Source organism: Neopsephotus bourkii, unplaced genomic scaffold (assembly GCF_033783945.1).
Source record: "Neopsephotus bourkii isolate Nb327-2 ecotype Australia unplaced genomic scaffold, CSIRO-AGI_Nbou_v1 NB_1493, whole genome shotgun sequence".
NCBI classification, from domain to species: Eukaryota; Metazoa; Chordata; class Aves; order Psittaciformes; family Psittacidae; genus Neopsephotus; species Neopsephotus bourkii.
In genome coordinates, this window is record NW_026901969.1 from 5,034,514 (window position 1) to 5,056,670 (window position 22,157).

Genomic DNA, 22,157 nt, shown 5'->3' on the forward strand with positions numbered 1-22,157 from the left:
TTGGTAAAACGTAAAAAAACTTCTCTTCAAAATCTTTCCATGAACATAATCAAATAGTTCTTCCAAATTATTCTTGGTTCAGTGGGAGGAGTTGGCTAAGAGTAGCCCAGGGTAACCCAACAAATGATCTGACTTTCCATGCATTGCTGAGGGGGAAATAGCTGTAAGCATGACATGTGTATTTGTCTGAGAACCAAGACTGACGGTGTCAGATCAATCCTCACTCTTTCCTTCATCACTCACATGACAGTATGTACAGTGGTCTCTATAAAATGCTGATATATACCTTGAAAGTAATGAATTTTGCCAAGGTTTACTTTATTGGTGTAGTGTATAGACTAGAAAAGTTAACAATTGTCTAATGAATTGACATTTTAGTAGTGGCTACTGCAATTCAGTAGCACGAACAGGAACGAAACAACTGCATCTTCAGTTATTTTCTTTCCACACTCTCTACTGAGCAAGAACAACAAAACCTCACCTCTTGTCTGATAATGGAAACTGGAAATAGCTCTAATGGCTCTGTACCTGTGAAGCCTATCTATTAATATCCACCTCTTACCTGAGCTCCTTTCACACTCCACTCATATGGCCCAGCTGCAGCTAGTCATCAGACTTTTAACGCTTCCTCATCCACTCTCCTGATTTTGCTCTTCCCCTATCACATCTTATGTGACTGAAGAAGCATGCTAACTTGCTCCAGGGCTCTGAAGTCTAGCTTATGAACCAGACTGGTGGCTGCTCCATCACTGTACAGTGGCATCTCCCCACTTGCTCTGGACTGTTCCATGGGCCTCTTAACTCTTGTGCTCTAGGTTTCTCTAATCTTGATCAGCTGGCCTCACTCCTTGGGCTCCCAGATTTGGCTTGTGCTTCTGATCAATCTGCCTTCAGCTCAGCTTTCTTCTACACTAGATCCGAACTTGTGGAAGGAACTACTTATTCCTGATCATGCTTTTGCCCTTTCTCTGCGGCTGGATAAGCACTCCTGGAGTGCTCTGGCTCAACCTCGTCTTGGGAGCACAGACTTGACCATGCAATATCTTTACAGTTACTGGCTCCTACTGAAGAGGTTATTTTGCTATACTCCTGCTTATTCCTAACAGCTTGTTCCAGGAAGAACAATACTAAAGCCTGGTTAAAAAAGCTTAATTTTCTTTCAGGAACATATTAGTCAAGTCTATGGCCCTGAAAATCAGGTCCTGCAAACTTCATTCTCTTGAATGAAACAGATCTGAAGGACAAAGTTTTCTGCCTTTATGAAAATGATGCTGCTCAAAGGGCATTATGATGATCTTTTCCTCCAACTTACTCAGTTGACCTACAGCTACTAGTGTCTTTAATCTCCTCCTCTCTAGTAAAAAATGAATTCTCCCAGCATCGTGTTGAATGCCCCTGTGCTCTTCCTTTCTGGTTGTTTTCCCTTGCTCCTACACTTCTCATTTTTAATTCTATACTGTTGTTTCAGTCTCTGAAGAACTTCTGCTTTTGTGTAAAGAGAGATTTAGAGTTCAGAGCTATTTTTGTTTATCATGTAAGCTCAGTAATACTGCTAGAAAGATATACAAACATTGTACTAGGCCCTGGTCAAGTTCTTGAAAAAGGACAGTGAACACTGTTATTTTTGGGACAACTAAGATAACTCTCAATAAATTTGCCCCTTCCAGATGAGTCACTATATGCCTGCTCATTTTTTTTTTAGCAGAATAGGAAACTAGCTGATTGTTTTACCAGTGATACCACACCCAGATTCATCTTTTCTGATGCCATGAGATTGAGAAGATGCTGCCAATCAGCCCTCTCTTCACAGAGCCACTACTGAGGCAATATGAAGAACTTCTTCTAGACACAGCAAACAGAAACCTTTAAATGTAACTCAAAGAGTTCAAGAAAAGCAGAGGTACTTTACCTGGTCTTTCATGGTTTTCCCTAAATCTTTAACATCTTTCATGTTAATAGCATTTTTTCCTCCCTTCTCCTTTCCCTTCTTCTTGTTCTTCTTTTTGAACAAGCATTTCTTACAGAGACAAAAGCAGCAGGTAAGGATTAATAGGACTGCAACTATGGCTATGGCTATTAAGGCCCAAGGTGGCACTGGAAGAGAAAGAGAAACACACACAAAAAGAAGGTGGTAGACTGTTAGTAGGGTTAGATTCAGAAACAAGCACATTTCTCTCACAGTTAGGCCTTTTTCAATGAGAGTGCCTTGCAGAAATACCTTTCTAAAATATTCTGTCACCATTCTCCCAGCTGAGCATTTACACACACAATGCCCATTTAACACACCTATCTATTTACATGCCTGGTGACACATATCAAATTCACTTGCAGCTATTTTGATTAATCAGCCATCTGAAAACAATTTTGGACACTGCAAATCTGTAAAATGCTCAGCACATTTCGGCAATTACTTGCTTCTTTCTTTAACCATCTTGCCACCCTACCTGCCACTGTGGCTGAACTGGGTGGAACTGACTTGAAATTTCCCTTTTCTAGAATGGCATCTGATCCAAGCAGTCAGTTTTAATGACCAACAGTTCTCCTCTGCCCACTGCTCTACCTGAGAGACTTGCAGACTCCTCACAACAGATGCAGGTCAAAGTCACCAGCAAAGACTGACCAAGGACAAAGGACTGTCTAATCCAAGGACATTTGTCCTATTCATCATTGTGCCCTAACACTAGCAAAGTTTCAGTACAATAGCTATAGTCTCAGCTATATTTTCCTATAAAGAAAAGCATACGTTCTGTTTATTTATTCAGTCCAGGATGCTGGGCATGGCTGAAGCACGAATAAGTAACAGGGAACACTTGCTGTGATAAAATGGTCTTGTTAAAGATCAGAAGTTTTGGAAGCAAAAGGAATTACAACAGTTACACACAAGTACTCCATGAGGGAATTATCTTCATACAAACCAGCTTTAACGACCACCGATCCCCACATTTAACCAGAACACCTGACAAACCTTCAGACCCTGTAAACATTTTCTCAAAATCTCCAGATGCACTCGACCATCAGGTCTGCAAGATGCTCTCATTGCATTACCTGAAAAGTCTCTAATATGATATAGAGAGAAACCAAAGAGTGAATCAAATTTGACATGTTGACATCAGTGAATCACAGAAGGGAATAGACAGAGAAAATTAATTGCAAAAAGGAGGTAAGCTGAGTGTGAAGCACGGTCACAGGAGCTTCCACTACAAAATACCAGTTCAGGAAAAGCACCTACACCTTCTTTACTCTAGAATTAATGACCATTTTTTCTATCTTTTATTCAAATGTCCTTGGTGACAGATACAAAAATAATGCAGGAGAATATTTAAACAATATTTTTTGTAATACTTTTGCTCTTCCAAATGTTCAGTAAGTGCAGCTGCTGTAAAAGGGAAGCTGTACCATATGTGGAACAAATGAGAACTGATTACTAAACAAATGAATGTTAAAAGATAAACAGAGAAGAGATTAACAGCTGTTTAAGGGATGCATTTTATGGAGTCATCAGCAGCAACTCTGAAGTTAAAGTTGCATTAGATCTTCACTTATCACAACTTAAAATCTCTACTTCACGCATTAATGATTTTGTTTTGTCTTCAAAGCTGACATGGTAACACATTGTAGCACAACTGACTATCCTACAAGTAACACTATACTTCATATCTGAACAGGAGTTATGTTGATAAGAAATGAATGCTGCTGCCCAAATTTATCAGCTATTCAGTTTGCTGCCTTGTCAGAAGCGCTTGAAGCATGATGCCAGCAAATAGGGTGAGCAGCAAGAATATGAAAAGAGGTTTTGCCAGCAGGACAGCACTGTGGGAGGAAAGTGAGGAGGGACACACCTAATGCAGGTAAATTCAGAGAAACAAGGAATTGAGGAGACAGGGAATGTGGGTGTTTAATAGGATATACACATATGCATCCTATGGATGAAAAGCTTGTGTAGGCAGTGAAGTCAGGTGCCTTTTTGCTGAAACTGTGGTGAGAAGAGGTAGTCTGGCACTGCTGCCTTGGTTCTCTGGAGCATGAACAATGTAGGGTGCCTTGGGGAGCATTTGAAACACTTGGAGATACCTCAGCTTCTTCTTTATAATGCATTGTCTGCTCTCATCTGTTTGTAATTTAGTTCCAACCAATAGCTCTTGTGATGCAATTAAATGATTATCAAATTAATATCTGAGACACCAAGAATTACACAGAATTCCTTATTTATCTCTTCAGAACAAATACACTTCCCTTTTTATTAAACAACACATAAGCAATTTAGGGAAAAAATGGGGTAACCCAAAATCTGGCCATTTCCAAGTCAAATTAAACACATATGTCTGAAAAAGAAAAAAAGGATGGATTTTTTTTTCCCTAATAAAAGCACACTGTTTCTATCAAGAAGATGGCTCAACAAACACTGCCTTTGACAGATTGCCCAATAAGTGGATGCAATTGTTAGACTGAAGACAAGTGAAACATATAGTTATCACTGGCTTTGAAGCAGTGTTTGCTTTCAAAAACATTACTTATGTAATTTGAAATGTTATTAATCTTATATAATACAGACAGGATTTTCCAAAATTAGTAAAGACTTGGGAGAGTTTTCATATCTGTGCTTCCCATTTCATGCTGCTGCCAGAGGAGCTTGAATTCTAGAAACAGGTAAGTTTTTAAAACTTGTTTTCTGTAGGTGGTGGACTTGAGAATGAAATGGTGGACTTTCAAGGTGGACTTGAGAATGAAATGTCTGAAGTCACTAGTCACTTCAGAAGACTCACATCTACAGCCTTTAATTTTTCAGCTTTTAATCAAATGTATCTATAAAAACTTTACCAGCAGTATATGCACTTTCTTGGTTCTGCACAGTGGCTCACTTTGGAGATGCGTATTAGTTAATTCCAGTTGGACTCTACCCACACTTTTGTAAGATTTTCAGAGAATTTCATTTTTCCAGTGTTTAAGTGCACAACAAAGGGAATCTACAGTTTGAAGACTACCTTCATATATGTTAAAACAGTTTGATTAGGTTCAGTAGCGCAGTTTGAAACCTCAGAAGGTCTTTGACACAAACGACCGAACGAAAGACCTCTGTGGCAAATGAAGCAGCGTGGGTGATCCTCACCGCAGATCCTGACCAAGCAACCAAGGTGACAAGGAGCCATAAGTTTCTTGCACAACTTGTCTTACCCAGTGCTTGCACAAGGGGGTGCTTTGGAACAAGCAATACTCACCTATGTGATCAAGGAAAAGCTATTGATTTAAGGATAATTAATATGTGTGTAAATTTTCTGGTATTTCAGTGCTAATTTCTTTGTTCTGCTGCTGTGGGCAAAACCAGAATACTTATTTTGAAGAAGCTGTCATGAATTGCTACGTGATTCAGTGATTCCACAAGGCTCTTAAAGAAAAATCTGTATGAGGGGATCTGCTGAGTAAGAATAGTTAATAAATAAGGTCTTGAATTAGTCTTATTGATCTAATCCAAACAGGGTAGGCTCTAGCACTTACTCAGAAATGCAGGAATGAAGCCTATCTGTAAAAGGAGGATATACAGAAAATTAAACATACGGTTAACTTCAATAGGAGGGTCCTGAAAAAAGCAAGCTCTAGGATAGTGTTGATAAACCATTTTGGGTACCCATTCTGCATCCTTCACTCATGCTGAACATCAGTCAGATATGGCTGCAGCTAAGGAGTTGTGAGCTCTCTCATCCCTCTCTGTTGCTTCCTTCTATTAATGCCATCCAGGGTCATGCACATACTGCAGGTCATTTGATGCATTTGTAGCATCACAAATACAGCAGCTGCAGTGCACTTGCATTGTAAGTTCAGGCTTAGGAGTGCATTTATGAGTTATATTTCCAGACCATATCCATACACCATGCCTGGACTCATGTTATGCAGTGACCTGGGAGGGCACAATGGACTGAATGGGAGTATATGCTCCTAGAGCTCACCTAACCGTACTGTGACTACAAAAGGTGATTGGCCCATGGGAGCAAACCTAAACCAAAGCATTACCCCCACAAAGTTTGCAGTGTGGAGCTGGGTCTTCAGAACCAACTGCTTCACTCCACTGACTTGCTTCTTCTGCACTGCACTAAATATAGCTTGTATCTCAATCTGTCAGTAAGTATTGTTCCACTGAATATGCTAGATTCAAAGGAAAGGAAGTATTATTGAGTTATTCAATGTAAGAGCTACAAATGATGACTTTATATAAAGGTATCCTTACTTGGCCTTACACAAAATGCTTGGAGTAGCACAGGCCTTGGGTCTAAAACTGACATTTCCGTTAGATGATCTAAAATTATCAAGTGCCTTAGAGGACATTTGACTCCAGAGGAAAGACAGTAAGAGGGAAGTCACAAAACATGTAACAGCATCAAAGTGCTACAGACTGTAAAAGAGAATAAAATCCTTTACGCTAATATTTTTTTCCCTTTCTGTGCAATGTAAGAGGAAACTTTATTAACTTAGAATCCAAAGAGAGGGAAAGTCAAGGAAGAACTGAAGAGGGGCTGAATTAAAAAGTGAAAGCTTCCATGTCAAAAATGCTGTCCACTGACAACTCCCAATTAAACAATTAAGCAGCCCCATTGAAACTGTGATAGCAAAGGACTATCAGTCAATGGCAGCTTCCATACTATTCTGCAAAGAAGCCCCACGGCATGTCAGAATTGATAAATATTAATAATCTATGTTTCGGAGGGAGCATGATGTGTAACAGGAAGAGGCAACTGACAAATAATTGTGTGTGAAGGGCATTGCATTAATCTGAAGTTCTGGAAGCCTGAATATGAGAGCACTAGCATTTTTTATTTACTAAACTATATTTTTATCTTAGCTTTTGCACTTACAGCTTCTTATCAGGAAGCAAACCCCATATATAGCCACATTCAGACTTTTTGTATAGAAACTCCCCAGGGGCCACATTCTGGGAATCAATCTGACTTTCATTAGAAGTTACTTAAAGAAACAGAAAATGTACTGAGAGCAAGGACCCAGGTAATGTATACCATTATTCCCAGCAGAAGGAATACAAAGGTGATCAATGCAAAGAAAAGGAAATGCTGATACATGGTAAAATTACTTGTAAAAGAGGAAGATAAAAACAGCAAATACATATTTACAAACAGTGGTTATTTAAATAGTAGCCTCCAGGCATTTAATGCTACACTTCTACCCCAAACACTGTTATTAATGATCTCTTGCTTTAATAATATGTTTGCAAAATATTATTTTCACTTTCTTACATTCACCACAGATCTTTTTAATGTGGTTCAAGTTAATGACGCTACCTTAGACCCACCACTAGAAGGAACCATTATGAAGTATTTTAATGAATGTTCTTCATGCTGACATTTCCCTCCCCCCTCTATATTTTGAGCATGTGCAATTGCATAAGATTATTTCTATGAATAGTTTATGGAAGTTACTGAAGCTTTAACTGAGCTGAGATGTGTGTTCTGACAGTGAAAGTTCCCCACATGCAAAACAAGTCTGTGAAAGTGCACTGATCAGATGGCTTCACTCACTGAATGTATTCCTGCCTATAGCTTCTTTGCTAGACATTATCATGCAAAATTATGCGAACTTTGTATGGCTGAACATTCCAGCTTTTGCAAATAAACTGACATTGAATTTAGCAGTAATACTAGATATGGCTACAAATTTAGCTGAGGTGCTTGTGCTGCTTGAGAATCTGATGTGCCTACTGTGTGCACGCAAAGCTGGAAGTTAAAATGCATAAAATGACTAAAATATTTACCTGAAGGCAAACCCACACCTCCTATTTGAATTTGCAGGTTGTTTATGTTTATTGTTGTATTAATTCACATTTCGGGGCATGTGATAGATACTCTGTCACGGTAAAACACATCTACCCAACAGTGTATCTTTTTTTCTGCAGAACGGAACTATTTCTGCCTCCATTGCTGTATCTCTCTCCTTCTTTCCAACGTATTTTGCTCCCTCCCTCCCCCAGCTCTTCACTGCTCAGTCTCATCAGCTCCTCTGCCCCGTGTCTCTAGAGACACATGGGGGAGAAAGCAAGGCAGGGATGTTTCCATGTGAGGTGGGATGGTGAGGCAGCCAAAGTGAGGAAGTGAAGCTGCTGAGGTGTCTCCTTGGAGGAAGGAGACTGCAAAGGCCTTCAAGCTCAAATGTTTGGTTTCATCTGTATAAATACTAAAATGAAATTATCTCTTCTTTTAACCTGTCCATTCCCCCTGCATCAAAATGAAAACAGAATATGAGCAAAAGTGAGTTAACACTCATCGCCCCTCTCCCCCCCCCCCCCCCCGGCTTTGTCAGGCCCCAGGTCACAGCTGCTCTCGCACTCATTTTCAGCACAAACACCACTGCACAGCTTCCTTGGTGGCCACACGGCTCCTTGGAAAGGTCCCTCCTGTAGTCTCTGGCATCTGGCTGCTTTTCCCAGCAGTGCCACGCTTTTGTGGGGCTGATGGCTCTCCTCTCACCCTCTCATAGCCCCCATCTGTCCTGGCTGCTCCTGCCTCCCCCTTCCTCCAGCCGTTTTCTCCCCCACTTGGCATGCAATATTTTCATTAGGGACTGTAGTGGTAAGACAAGGGATAACAGGTTCAAACTTAAACAGAGGAAGTTCTTTACTGAGGGTGGTGAGGCACTGGAATGGGTTGCCCAGGGAGGCTGTGAATACTTCATCCCTGGCAGTGTTCAAGGCCAGGTCGGACAGAGCCTTGGGTGACATGGTTTAGTGTGACGTGTCCCTGTCCATGGCAGGCGGGTTGGAACTTGATGATCTTAAGGTCCTTTCCAACCTTATTCTGTGATGCTATGGTTCTACGCAATGGCTCAAAGAAGGAACCATGAGCCCAGCTCCCTGCTGCACAGCGTGTCCCTTGCAAAGGAAAGTGTGACAAACAAAGCAGCCTCCCCTTTCCGGCAAAACCTCTCAGTCACTTTCTACAGAAAACAGTGCAGGGAAAGGAAAGACTTTGATGAAAGATGATTTCAAATCAAGTAAATAATATTTTTAGACTGATGTTTTCTATCAGTTCATGTATCCGCTGCCATAGAGCTTTGAAAACTAAATAAATGAATTAAGGCTCTAAATAATTGCCAGAGACAGCACTGGGCACACTGAGCAGCTGGGGAAGATGAGCCTCCAACCAGACCTGGAAGCCGGACAGGTTTGCTGAAGGCTTTCCAAATACTTTATGTACCAACACCAGCTGAGGGCAAGTACTTTCCTGAGAAGGGACAAAACAACCCATGGAGTTAATACTCAAATCTGACAAACAAATCTGTAGAGACTTGAGATGACTGCCTTTGTCTTGTATTTTTTGGTTAAAACACACTTCACTTTTCCTGTGACACATAGAGCATGTTGCATTTCAAACTTGGATTGATAGTCTGAAGGAAAAAAAAGAAACAAACCAGTAAAAAAGTCATGCACTCCCTCTGACTTGGAACTAGAATTTTCAAAGGGACAAAATACTCCAGCCTTACCAATCCCAGAACTCAGAAATCAAGAGAATAAGACACAAGAGTAATGGAATTGATGGGAAAAAATCAATTATGCCTATATATATTTGATTTTTCTTAGCTGATCTCATTCACTATACCCAATGAACCCTGGTTTTGTTTTACCTTCCTTCTCAGTTTTTGAACACTTGGAAATGTTATTTGTGTCATATTTTCAAGGTTTGTCCTGCAAAGGTTGTTGTATTTCAATTTTCATAATAGTAAACACATTTCTTACATACCAGAATCAGACATACATGGTATAAGTTGAATGTTTCAAGTTCCAGAACTAGGTAAAACCTCCGCTGCCAAGTAAGGAAAAGCTGATTTGGCACATTTTAAAATAAAATATTATGCAGGGGTACAGTTGTTTTTAAAAAGGAACTGATTTGTGATTTCTGACAAGATGAACCTACAGAAACTGTACCTGTCTGTAAGCCAATGGTCTGTTAACATACACAAACTTAACACAGGATGCTGTTACACGATGATTTAGGGTTTAAAGGCTTGTTTTAATTTTAATTTAATTTAATTTTAATAATTAACAACCATTGGAGTAATACACCAAGTTCCCATTGAAAGTAATAACCAGTTTTATTCCTTACTGAGATCTAATATTTATTTAGAAGGTCTCAAATAAAAATGGCTCATGTATAGCACACTTCATCAGTAGATCACAAAGTGTCTTACAAAGGAGGTAGGTAATCATATCTGAACTGAAGAGATGCAGACATTAATATATACAGAATAAAATGACTTTGGTTAGCACCATATAGAAGACACCATGGGAGCACTGGTCTACATTACTGACTGGTACAGTGCACAGGAAGCAACAGGGGCTTCATTTGCTGCGAGCATGTTTCCAAGACAGCAAGTCCCTTCTGCATCTTTGCCAGCAGCAAAGTTCATGTCAGCTGCAGGTCCTTGGCATGCACCCTGCAAGTGTAGTGAGCTAAGTGCTGGAGCATGCCATGTGCACGTTGCAAGCAAGTGTACCAGACAGCAGCCTGGGGTGCGGTGTCAACCTCAGATCTCACCAGAGGAAGCACCTCAAGTGCCACCCTGGTGTGTGTGCATGCTGTGTAGCTCCATGTGCTCAGAGGCAACACGTCACATCCAGAAGGAACCCCTCCAGCACAGTAAAACACTGGTGTTGAACATCCTGTGTGCCACCAGAGCTAAACATACACCAGAGGTGCCCTGGGTCCCAGCACTTCAGTATGATAAGCAGGGAGAAAGGATAATTTCTAACAGGTTTGGGAACTTTTTTGTATCTTCAGTGTCCAGAATGCTTAAAAAAAAAATTAACCACATAGCTGTACTACTGATAAATCAATTACAAAACAATCAAGGAGCAAACCAAAAATAATCTTCTTCCAGCTATAATTAAAGTTTGTTTTCAAATGTTGACTGTATATTAGGCCAGCTGCATTATGTGGGCAGTAATTTCTCACAAGAGAAGCTGTATTTCTTTTTGTGACAGGAATGTATCTAAAAATGCGTATTTCTTTTGCTGGGTAACAGTGTATACTCAGTGAAACCAACTGAATATCTGCATTTCTTCATCTGTTATTTTAAATGTACAGACATAGCTTTGAACAAGATTCTTTCATTAAATATTATCATTATTAATAGACACTTATTTTTGTGTGGGTAGTGCCTAAAGGCACTGACTCAGAAGAAATGCCTTACTAGATTACACATTGCACACAGATGAAATAAAAAGACAGTTTTGTCTGTGAGGCTTTACAGCACAAAGTCCCAAGCCTGCATGGTGGGTACATGCCCATCTTGGTCTAACTGACTCCTTGCAAGAGCTGTACCCTTGTCCAGCCATCATCCTAGAACAATCCGGCAGACTTGTACAGTACCAGCTCCAGTCTGTCCAAGCACATTGCCTAGCACTCCCTTGTGTATGCCCCTTGCTAAATACCCCTTTGTATCACCTCACCAAGACCCTCCTGGAACCCTGAACATCTTTTTTGAGAGAACCCAGACAACCAGCCTGGCACCTCAATAACTCACCAGTGGCCAAGGTTATAGCCATGACCAGACCTTAAAAAAAAGGACACAGAGAACCAGAAGACTCTCTTTGGCCAGGACCATCCAAAAGGAGCTGTATTATTGAGGTGACAGCAGTTAGCCCTGGAAAAAACAGATTCCATCTGTGACTTACTCTGGTGTTCCAGGTGACAGCTTTCAATACGAATGCCCCAAATGAAAATTTGGTATCTTCAATAATTCTTCAAGCCAGTCTTGTCTATTTTTTTGCATAAATGGTTGTATAGGAAGCACTTTCATGCTGAACCCTCAGCATGAGATTAAATTCCCTATCTCCATTCGCTACAATGGAAACATCCCACATGGTCCCATTACCTTTGTTTCTTGGGTGTCTGTAACACCAAAAATGGCCCTATGATACTTACGTGCAGTTGCTGGCAGGCACAATCAGCACGAGCCACTGCATGTTCACAGAGATCATCAATAAAATACACTTTGTTGGTCCAGTGTCCTCTCAAATCTGGATGCAAGTGGATCCTGCTGTGGTGCATGGCCAGCAATGTGTGATGAGTGCACCGTATTCAGGCAAGGGCTCAAACCATGCGTCAACTGCAGAGTGCAGAGCAGGGTGCAGGAGTTGCAGCTGTGCTACTTTGCCTTGGGGTGACTCTGCTTGCCTTGCTGGGACTAAGCGAGGCCGGTTGTGGCTGTACCTGTGTACTTTCCCAAGGAATCTCAAACTGTGTACTGATTCAGTTGTGCAGGGGTATGCTCTCAGTAAAGGGCAGTAAATGATATCCATGCTGCAGGTGTTTTGAGAACATTATACACATAACACCGGTTTGGGGGATTGGGGGCATAATGGTATGGGCTTTGCTGCACTGGTATATGACACATGCCTGGCAGGCCAGAGAAGCCAGGTGAGCTGTTCTGCAATGTGCAGTCTGCCCGAGTGCCTGAGGGGTGTGTGCTGAAGGACAGAATAGTCCCAGGTTTGCCCCAGGCATTCAGACTAAAGCATTTTCCTGTCTTCTATCTGTTACTCAGAGGTGCTTCTCAGGATATTTGTACCAGGTCAGGGTATTTGCTTGTCAGGTCAGGTATCAGCTTTGCAAATTTCAAGGGAGTACGTATCAACAGCCCAGCTATCCCAAGCCTCATCCAAGTGCTGGGATGGAAAGAGAGACCCATTCACAATGTACACCTCACCTCTGCCTCAACAAGCACCACACAGTGTAACTCCCCGTGTTCCTTCCCTGCCAAGCCAAACTTCCCAAGAAAACACCACTGGCATGAAATGTGGACAACAGCTTTTGCAGCTCTCTGCTCTGTTTCACCAGCACATGGCTGTCACTATGATGTGTATCAGAATATACTATAAAGATGCAGTTTTGTGGAATCTGCATGTTATTAGATATTTCCACTGATAATACAGAAAAAAAGAAATCTAATTGATTATTCATTGACTGTGTAAAACTCTAGTGCCTTGGACAAAATGTTATTTTCATCTGCTATTTAAAAAAATAGCAGGCTTTGACCTTTATCTTTTTAAGCATCCAGTTTTCTTTTAAAGGACTGAAGCAAAGAATCTAAACCTGGGTTGTGCCTTTGTCCAGTATGTTAACCTCCTTTATTCTGCAACCACCTATCAGTAGTGGCCTTTGGAGGAAGAAATCTATTTTCAAGGTATGGTTAAGGTTAATAGCCATGTTGCTCTTCTTTTACAGAAGCTCATTTACCAACACTATTATGATGAGGATGATGATGATTGATTACTAACTACTGCCTTTTTGCACAAAAAGCACCATTCCTGATTGGTTAAGTGTAAATGCTGTAATGGTCATTAACTTTGTTGCAGGAACTACTGCCAAAGTGATAAATAGATTTGGTTTACATTAGCTACCAGCCTAAGAGCATCATTTGACCTCATTAATAGATCTAATCAAATCTGGAGTTGTACTCCCTAAGAAGGAAGACTATCCTTTTTAGGACAAGAACTCCTAGGCTTTTCTCTGGTCTCCATAAATATAAAAGTTGAAATTTCATTCTTGAGGTAAAGTCACAATTCTCTTCTAAACATTCTGTGCAATTTCTATGCACTGAAGTTTTCCTTACTTTTTGTTCAGTGTAGACGAAGCTAAAACTGCTCCTACTAGCATTAAAAGCTATCCCTAAAAGACTAAGAAAGCTGTGTTATTGGAAAAGTGGTCAGTTTGCTGAAGGAACAAAAACCAAACCCCTTACGGACACATGTCTGGAATTTCATGTTAGTATGTTGAAATCTACATCAACATTATACAGTTGATGTATGGATACAGCTTTTCAGGTCTGAAAAAGCTGCAGACTGCATTTGATCTCTTAATCCACATTTCCTACATACGACCTGCAAATTTTTTCTTGCTTTCTTCATCTTTATGTCTTGTCTCTAAGGTACAAGTATAACACGCTCCTCACTGTTACTGTGCCTCTCACTTCGCCTACCTAGCAGTTTAAGAAGTTATTAATTTTGCATGCCTGCAATATGTTTTTTTCTCATGTTGTGCTTCAGCCTTCTGCTAATTAGCCTGAATAATTAATTTAAAGAAGCTCAAGTCAGGCCCTATACTCTGCTAGGCCATGAGTGCATGTTCCACCCGTAACACGAAGCTGATAGTTTTAGTTTAGGGGATGATGTGGATCTGAAAGAATCCTGGAAATAATGGTTTTATAAGCACACATGTCATCCTGAAGGACAGCAAAAATGTTCTCCTCTAGTGTGGATTAATACAGGTAGTTTGTCCCAATGCTTTCTCTGTCCTGTTGATCTTATTTGCCATCAGCAAAAGCAGCTACTATCAGTTTGTCTCTTAAGACAGCAACGCTTCCTAAAAATCTCATCTAGTACTTTCATCTCCCATTTTTTATAAACCTGACAAAGTAGAGGTGAAGTATGACTTTGCAAACTTTGGGACAGAGGAGGAACCACGAAGAAGGAGAGTCTTCATCAACTTCTCTATATTATTTGGTGATTGTTGCTTATTCTAAAATTCCAAAATGTTGAGAATTGGAACCAGAAATCTGTTCTTTCTCATTTTTGCCTACAGTTTGAATTATTTTCTACACAATGTCATGGCTCCAGATTAATTACAAGTGCTGTGATACATTAAAGCTTCCAGCTTGATGAAGGAATTTAATCTAAGTGTCTCCATTTCCTGAAGGAGTAGTCCAACTTTCAGATTAATATATAAAAAGTGGAGAGCTGTGCTACCAGTGTAGTATCAGAAAACCCGGCCTTGTTCTAATCCTACCCCTATTACCTGAAAAGAAGGGCTGTATGCATCTGTCTTTTGAAGAGGGAGTTTTCATTCCCCAATGTTAAGCGGACAGGTGAACCGGTCTGCTGCTCTGAGGCATGTGCTAATCGTTTCAGGTGAAACCCCTCCATTTCAAACCCCTATATCTGGCCTGCTGCTGGACAGCCAGCCTGGGAAACCTTTCATCATGCTGGGACCCCTTGACTCCCACCCGTGCTGAGTTTTAAGTCCAGCAATGTAACTCTCAATGCAGGTTGCAAGCTTTTCTCAAATTATGGTATCAGTCCTTTTTCCTGGATATGACAGAAGGAAATGAATCTCCTCTCTCAGTACCATGGTCCACCTTTGATTATCTGCAGTAGGTGTGGGTTTTGCCTTACTCTGCCCAAATGAAAAACAGGCACATTCTAGACACTTACATCCCTTATGGGATCTAATTGTATGAGCTCAGTTCACAGAAAGAGCACCCTTTTCCTTCATCTCCTTCTATAGTGTCCTATTGACACTGAGTGCACTCAGCACAGATTGATCCTACAGGTATGTTCAAGACAGACTTTCTCCACTAAGTGAAACACTTCTGTAAGGCAATATTGAAAACACTGTGCTGAAATGTCACTGGCTTCTTCAGTTCATTGGGAAGAGAAAAAGAAATGGAACCTTATGCCAGCTCTGAAAATCAATTATTAGACATTCTTGTTTAAGTTTGCTGCCGTAAATGGTCATCAGGGTCTGAATCAAAAGTTCTACACTTGACTTTGATCTACAGCCCTCTGGTTGACACCACTCCATGTTCACTGCTTTTTCTCTTTGAATTGCTTTCTAAATGACAGTTTGCTAATTGGCATAGTCCAAGCAAAGGATTATTTTCCCCTTAAAGAAGGAAAGTCAGGAGAGGATGATCTGTGACTTCAGGATGACAAAGAATGTTCACTAAAAATTGTTAGTGGTCAATCTAACCCCACGCCCCATGTAAACTTCTCCCCTGAGACTGACATATTTACACTTCAGTTATATTTTGCTCCTGTATTTACAGTTAACCTTAGCAGCTTCTCTGCACGCACACATTTTCTTACTGCTATTTAACAGCCACTGCATACCCTATTGATCAAAAGTGCATCCCACTTATTAAAACCATTTAATTAAAGCCCATTCTTCTCACTGGATTAATTTCATTGCTACTGATCAAAGAGGCAGAAAAAAATGATGAAATCTTAAAAGTACATAGCAGAGTTCTTGCTTCTGTCACTATATAAATACAATTGAACTTGAAGCGATTAAGCCCAAGTTTGGCCAGAACAGAGAAATAAAAATTAAAGGGGAACACTGTAACTAAGCATAGGAAAAATAATCACTTCTGGAATTACTTGTCTGTCTGCTGAAACAAATGACCATGGTCCTGATGACTTCTGTCCCATGAGGTTCCTATCGCAGGTTCCCAATTCATTTCGCAAGTACTTTGCCCTTAACTAAAGAGGCAGCTGTGCTTTCTCTTAATAAGAAGTTTGCAGTAGCTAATCGACAATCCTTTCAAACCTGTATCATCACCAGTAGTGACTAATTAATCCTGCATCTCCTCAGAAATCAGCTAAGCTCAAAACAGAAAGGGAGAGGCAGAAAAAGAAAATGGGCTCTGTGAAGCATGAACAAATGAAAATGAAAAGATCATAAGAAAAACAAACATAAGGGGTAGAGGTGCAATCAATAAAGGCCAGCGCTTGCAAAGATTGTCTTGGAAAATAAGTACTCTAAAGGAATTTAAGTAAGTATAAATGGAATTCTCAGGAAGATTTATTTAAGAGTGAATTTATTCTTCAACACAATTTCCTTTTTTCTTCCCTTGCATGACTGTCCCTTAGACTCTTCACTTTCTGCATATGGTGCCACATGACAATAACACCACATTAATCTCTAAGTTATATATATGTTATTCCACAGTGATTCTTCCGGCAAGCACAAGGTTAACACATTTAAATGAATGCAAATGACAGAGTGGTTTGTTATTGTCTGAAAGTGCCTTGAAACAGACTAGTAGTGATATACAGATGCAACTTTGCATCTGCAGTCTAATTAAAACTAATCTAATTAAATATAGTGCATCTGCAAAGCAGCTTCAGCTTGACTATTCCTTTTACAGTTGGAAAGTGCTTCCAAGAGCCAGTGTGTCTGCCATTTCACTTTATTTGGAACCACTTTAATAGCGGGTGAGTAACTGGGAAATAAATTTTCTGTAGCTGCTTTGGAATTGTTCATTCATAGAAGCAGAAGCACTGATAATGTATCCACAGATACATTACAACAGCAACAGAGGCCACATCGACTGAGGGAGGTAATGTCCTTTCATTAGGCAAAATGATATAGTTGGAAAAAAGAAAAAAGCTTGAAGCCGTAAGTCATCCTTCAGCCTCATTTATTAAGGCAGAACTCAAGTACAGAAAAACACTTCTGCAAATGTGTTACGTTATTGACAAGAGCTGTCCACAGCAAAATCAGGCATGATCAAAACCTTGTCTTGTTGAGGGATTTCTTCTAAAATATTCTTATTACAGGATCTCTTTTCTTTTCTGGCAAATAAACATTCCACAGACATTATATTCGGTAGGAAAACTTACTGCTCTCAACTGAAATTCTACTATAAGCAATTTTAGCACTGACAATTAAAATGGCCACAAGGTAATAAAATAATGTGTAGAGCCTTATACTCAGCATACTGGCCACAGGCTGTGACACCAATGTAAAATAATATATTCCAGTTTTATCTGCCTCTCGAAAATTCATATAAGAAACTTCATCTTAGAAAACTGTCTTAACATGCTTAAATCAGCTATTCTCAGATGAAAGAAGGTCAAAGAAGGCCAAATCTTGATGAAAAGTTCATCACAACATACTTCCATGAGGCATTAGACAAAGATAGGCTGCATATTCCCACCTTAGAGAAACAACCTGAACTGTCTTGATCCTGATGCAACCTAAAATAACTGTTTGTAGAAAGCCAAAGATAAAAAGGCATGGCTCTTGGCAGGAGTCTGAATTCACGCAGGGTAAAGAGACTCTCCACATCTCATCATTCTTCTTCTGTCTCCCTTTATTATGGATCACCAGATTGCTAAAATGTTGAATCCCATTATGTCTCTGACTGCGGGACAGGCATGGCTCTGTATTCCTGGAAAATTCTCCACATCAGGCCACACTTTGTGTTAAAGCAGATTCATGGAATGAGAGCATGCCAGAACTATACTGTAGATATGACATTCTCTTGGAAGCTTCCTACAGACTCTTCCTACCATCTTATGAGCCTTATGAAGTTTATAACCTTATGAAGTTTAACCATGACAAGTGCAAGGGTCAGAGCAATCCCAGGCACAGCTACAGGGTGGGCAGAGAAGAGATTCAGAGCAGCCCTGTGGAGAAGGACTTGGGGGTGCTGGTCGATGACAAAATGAACAGGAGCTGGCTTCAGTGTGCGCTTGCAGCCCAGAAAGCCAACCGTATCCTGGGCTGCATCTGACCAGAAGGTCAAAGGAGGTGATCCTGCCCCTGTACTCTGCTCTTGTGAGACTTCACTTGGAGTATTGTGTGCAGTTCTGGTGTCAACATAAAAAGGACATGGATCTGTTGGAACAAGTCCAGAGGAGGGACACGAGGATGATCAGGCAACTGGAGCACCTCCCATATGAAGACAGGCTGAGGAAGTTGGGGCTGTTCAGCCTGGAGAAGAGAAGGCTGCGGGGAGACCTCATAGCAGCCTTCCAGTATCTGAAGGGGGCCTATAGGGATGCTGGGGATGGACACTTCATTAGGGACTGTAGTGATAGGATGAGGGGTAATGGGTTAAAACTTAAATGGGGGAAGTTTAGATTGGATATAAGGAAGAAATTCTTCACTGTAAGGGAAGTGAGGCACTGGAATGGGTTGCCCAGGGAAGTTGTGAATGCTCCATCCCTGGCAGTATTCAAGGCCAGGTTGGACAGAGCCTTGGTGACATGGTTTAGTGTGAGGTGTCCCTGCCCATGGCAGGTGGGTTGGCGGTAGATGATCTTAAGGTCCTTTCCAACCCTAACTATTCTATGATTCTATGATCTTAGATGAAATATTCAGTATACAAAAAACTGAGAGTAGAACTCTCAGTAGAGAGTAGAAATCTGGAGACTTCTGTTTTCTTGGTTGGTACCCTTATCTCTAACCTGAAGAGACATAGATTTGATGGATGGACACCCAGTAGATAAAGAATTCAGGTTGCTCAAAGAAGTGGCAAATGCTCCATCCCTGCCAGTGTTCAAGGCTAGGCTGGACAAAGCCTTGGGTGACATGATCTAGTGTGACCATGGCACGGGGGTTGGAACTAGATGATCTTAATGTTCATTAGAACCTTAACTGTTCTCTGAGTCAATTACAAAATACAATTGGCAACAACACTACCAGCATTCCCCTTCTTTATCCCCACTATTTCCAAGAATGAAAATACAACCTCCAAGTAAAAGAGGAATAGGTAAGACAGATAAATCCCTTAGCGAAAATTGGGTCTGCTGTTTGAAAAAATATATGTAGACGTCTCTGTTATCAGAAAGAGATCATAAATGACAAAAATTCTCAAAATTGCCCCATTAAAGTAATTTTCTTTGCCGTCTGATGTTTCAGGATAGGTAGAGCTCCATTTTGAATTCTTTCAGTTGTAAATAGTTCCATTAATTTCAGCAAAACTATGCTGAACAATGTTTGCAGGATTATGTCTTGAGGTGAATTTACTAATACACAGGAACAAAAGCATTGTGTGGTTTTGACAACATTCCTTTAACCTAAGAAAGATAAGTGCAGTGATCCATAGAAAAAGATATTTTAATAAGTTGTAACTAATTTTCAAATGAAATGTTAGTCCGAAAATACTAATCATATAGTCATTTTCATGTATTTTCCTACATGCTGGTATGAAATTTACTTCATTGTAGAAGCTTGCAAAAGGCATCTTTCATAATTCAAACCCTATATTAATACAAGGTTTATGTGCTGCACAGGCTGTCACAGAAGCCCATGCAGCAGAATGAATATTCCCTTTTGTGAGTATGTGCACTGATGTTTAACAGTACTGTGCATTACATTAAAAGCCTTAGGGTAACAGAGACTTGAAAAAAAATAGTGTTTTCTTTCTTCTAAATATGTAACATGAAGAAAAGTCTAAAACAAAAAGCATTTAACTTTTTACAAGAGAATTTTTTATACAGATCTAGATTCTTGATATTGTATTTTGTCATGGTATCATATATTTCCTAAGGAATGAAAAGGGAACTGTCAAATATGTCATTATTTTTATGTCATGTTTTTATTATTTCAGTGCAGTTTGGAGCTTCTTAGGATGTGGTACAAACATGTAGCTGTATATACATTGCATTAAGGACATTGCATTTACTGGTTTTACTCATTATGTGTTGTTTAATCTGCTAATTAGTAATTATTTATTTATTATTTTATTATCTTTACTACTTTTTAATTTTTTAATTTAATTATCTTTAGCACTACTCCTGTATTACCATAGAATCATAGAATCATAGAATAGTTAGGGTTGGAAAGGACCTTAAGATCATGAAGTTCCAACCTCCCTGCCATGGGCAGGGACACCTCACACTAAACCACCTCACCCAAGGCTTCGTCCAACCTGGCCTTGAACAGCGCCAGGGATGGAACATTCACAACTTCCCTGGGCAGCCCATTCCAGTGCCTCACCATCCTCATAGTAAAGAATTTCCTCCTTATATCCAATCTAAACTTCCCCTGTTTAAGTTTTAACCCATTACCCCTCATCCTATCACTACAGTCCCTAATGAAGAGTCCATCTCCAGCATCCCTATAGGCCCCCTTCAGATACTGGAAGGCTGCTATGAGGTCTCCCCGCAGCCTTCTCTTCTCCAGGCTGAACAGCCCCAACTTCCTCAGCCTGTCTTCATATGGGAGGTGCTCCAGTTGCCTGATCATCCTTGTGTCCCTCCTCTGGACTTGTTCCAACAGATCCATGTCCTTTTTATGTTGAAGACACCAGAACTGCACACAATACTCCAAGTGAGGCCTCATGAGAGCAGAATAAAGGGGCAGGATCACCTCCTTCGACCTGCTGGTCACAGTCCTTTTGATGCAGCCCAGGATATGGTTGGCTTTCTGGGCTGCAAGCGCACACTGAAGCCGGCTCATCTTCATTTTCTCATCGACCAGCACCCCCATGTCCTTCTCCGCAGGGCTGCTCTGAATCTCTTCTCTGCCCAACCTGCAGCTGTGCCTGGGATTGTGTAGGACCTTGCACTTGGCATGGTTAAACTTCATGAGGTTGGCATCAGCCCACCTCACAAGCATGTCAAGGTCCCTCTGGATGGCATTCCTTCCCTCCAGCGTATCAACTGAACCACACAGCTTGGTGTCTTCGGCAAACTTGCTGAGGGCGCACTCAATCCCACTGTCCATGTCAGCGACAAAGATCTTAAACAAGACCGGTCCCAACACTGATCCCTGAGGGACACCACTCGTTACAGGTCTCCAGCCGGACATTGAGCCATTGACCACAACTCTTTGTATTACTTTCGTATGTTTCTCCTATGTTCGCTCAACATGTAGTACTCATAAGACAAAACACTTTTATCATGTATTAAGGTATTATCATGACTCAGCCACCTGTGAACTGTCTTTAAATCAGCACAGAGTTTTAAGCCACCATAAATATAGCATGGTAACTTATATATAGTAGAAACTAGACAAGATACAGTAAGATAGAAATTACTTCTCAAATAGCATAGAACATATGATGAAAAGTTTCTAACTTCTTCTAGAGAAAAAGGAGATTTAAAAGTTAACTATATTGGAAAGCACAACACTTAATAGAATTTTAATCTTAAACCTGTGCTGCCTTTATGATACTTCCCATAACGAAGAAATTCAGCAACATAATATGGACTTGCCCAAATTTCTCAGAAATAAATCTGTGAATATTTGTGTTACTTCCTGATCACTGATACTAGCATATTACTTTGCAATACAGCAAAAATTAGGACTTATTTGGTGAAATACCAAAAAGTAAGTAACTTTTGTTTATTTTGAGATGACAGTTTGAGTGTTTCTAGTCACACCTATCACAAACTCCTGGATCCATTAGGTGGTGAGATGAGGAAAATGAAGACCACATCAATACCTCTTTTCAATGGAGCTTCAGAGCCAAAGTTATGGCTATATACAAGAACACTATAGGATATGAGAAATGCAGTTGTCAGTTGATAAAAATGGACAAATAAATTTTATTGTTATGGTGAAATAACAGTAAGTCTTAAGTTTTTGTCTCTATCACCTCCAATTTGCAGTAAACTTGGAAGGTAATATTTTTGTGCTGCGGCTAAT

General features: G+C 40.3%; 1 protein-coding gene across 4 annotated transcripts in view; it reads right to left on the reverse strand.

Moving 5' to 3' along the window:
• SYT1 (synaptotagmin 1) overlaps positions 1-22,157 on the reverse strand; it is a 352,054-nt gene that overhangs the window by 92,672 nt on the left and 237,225 nt on the right. For all 4 annotated transcript variants that reach the window (XM_061369381.1, XM_061369379.1, XM_061369378.1 and 1 more), the window contains one exon: positions 1,910-2,094. In XM_061369381.1, coding sequence (XP_061225365.1) covers positions 1,910-2,094 — 185 coding nt within the window. The remainder of the gene's footprint in view (positions 1-1,909; positions 2,095-22,157) is intronic.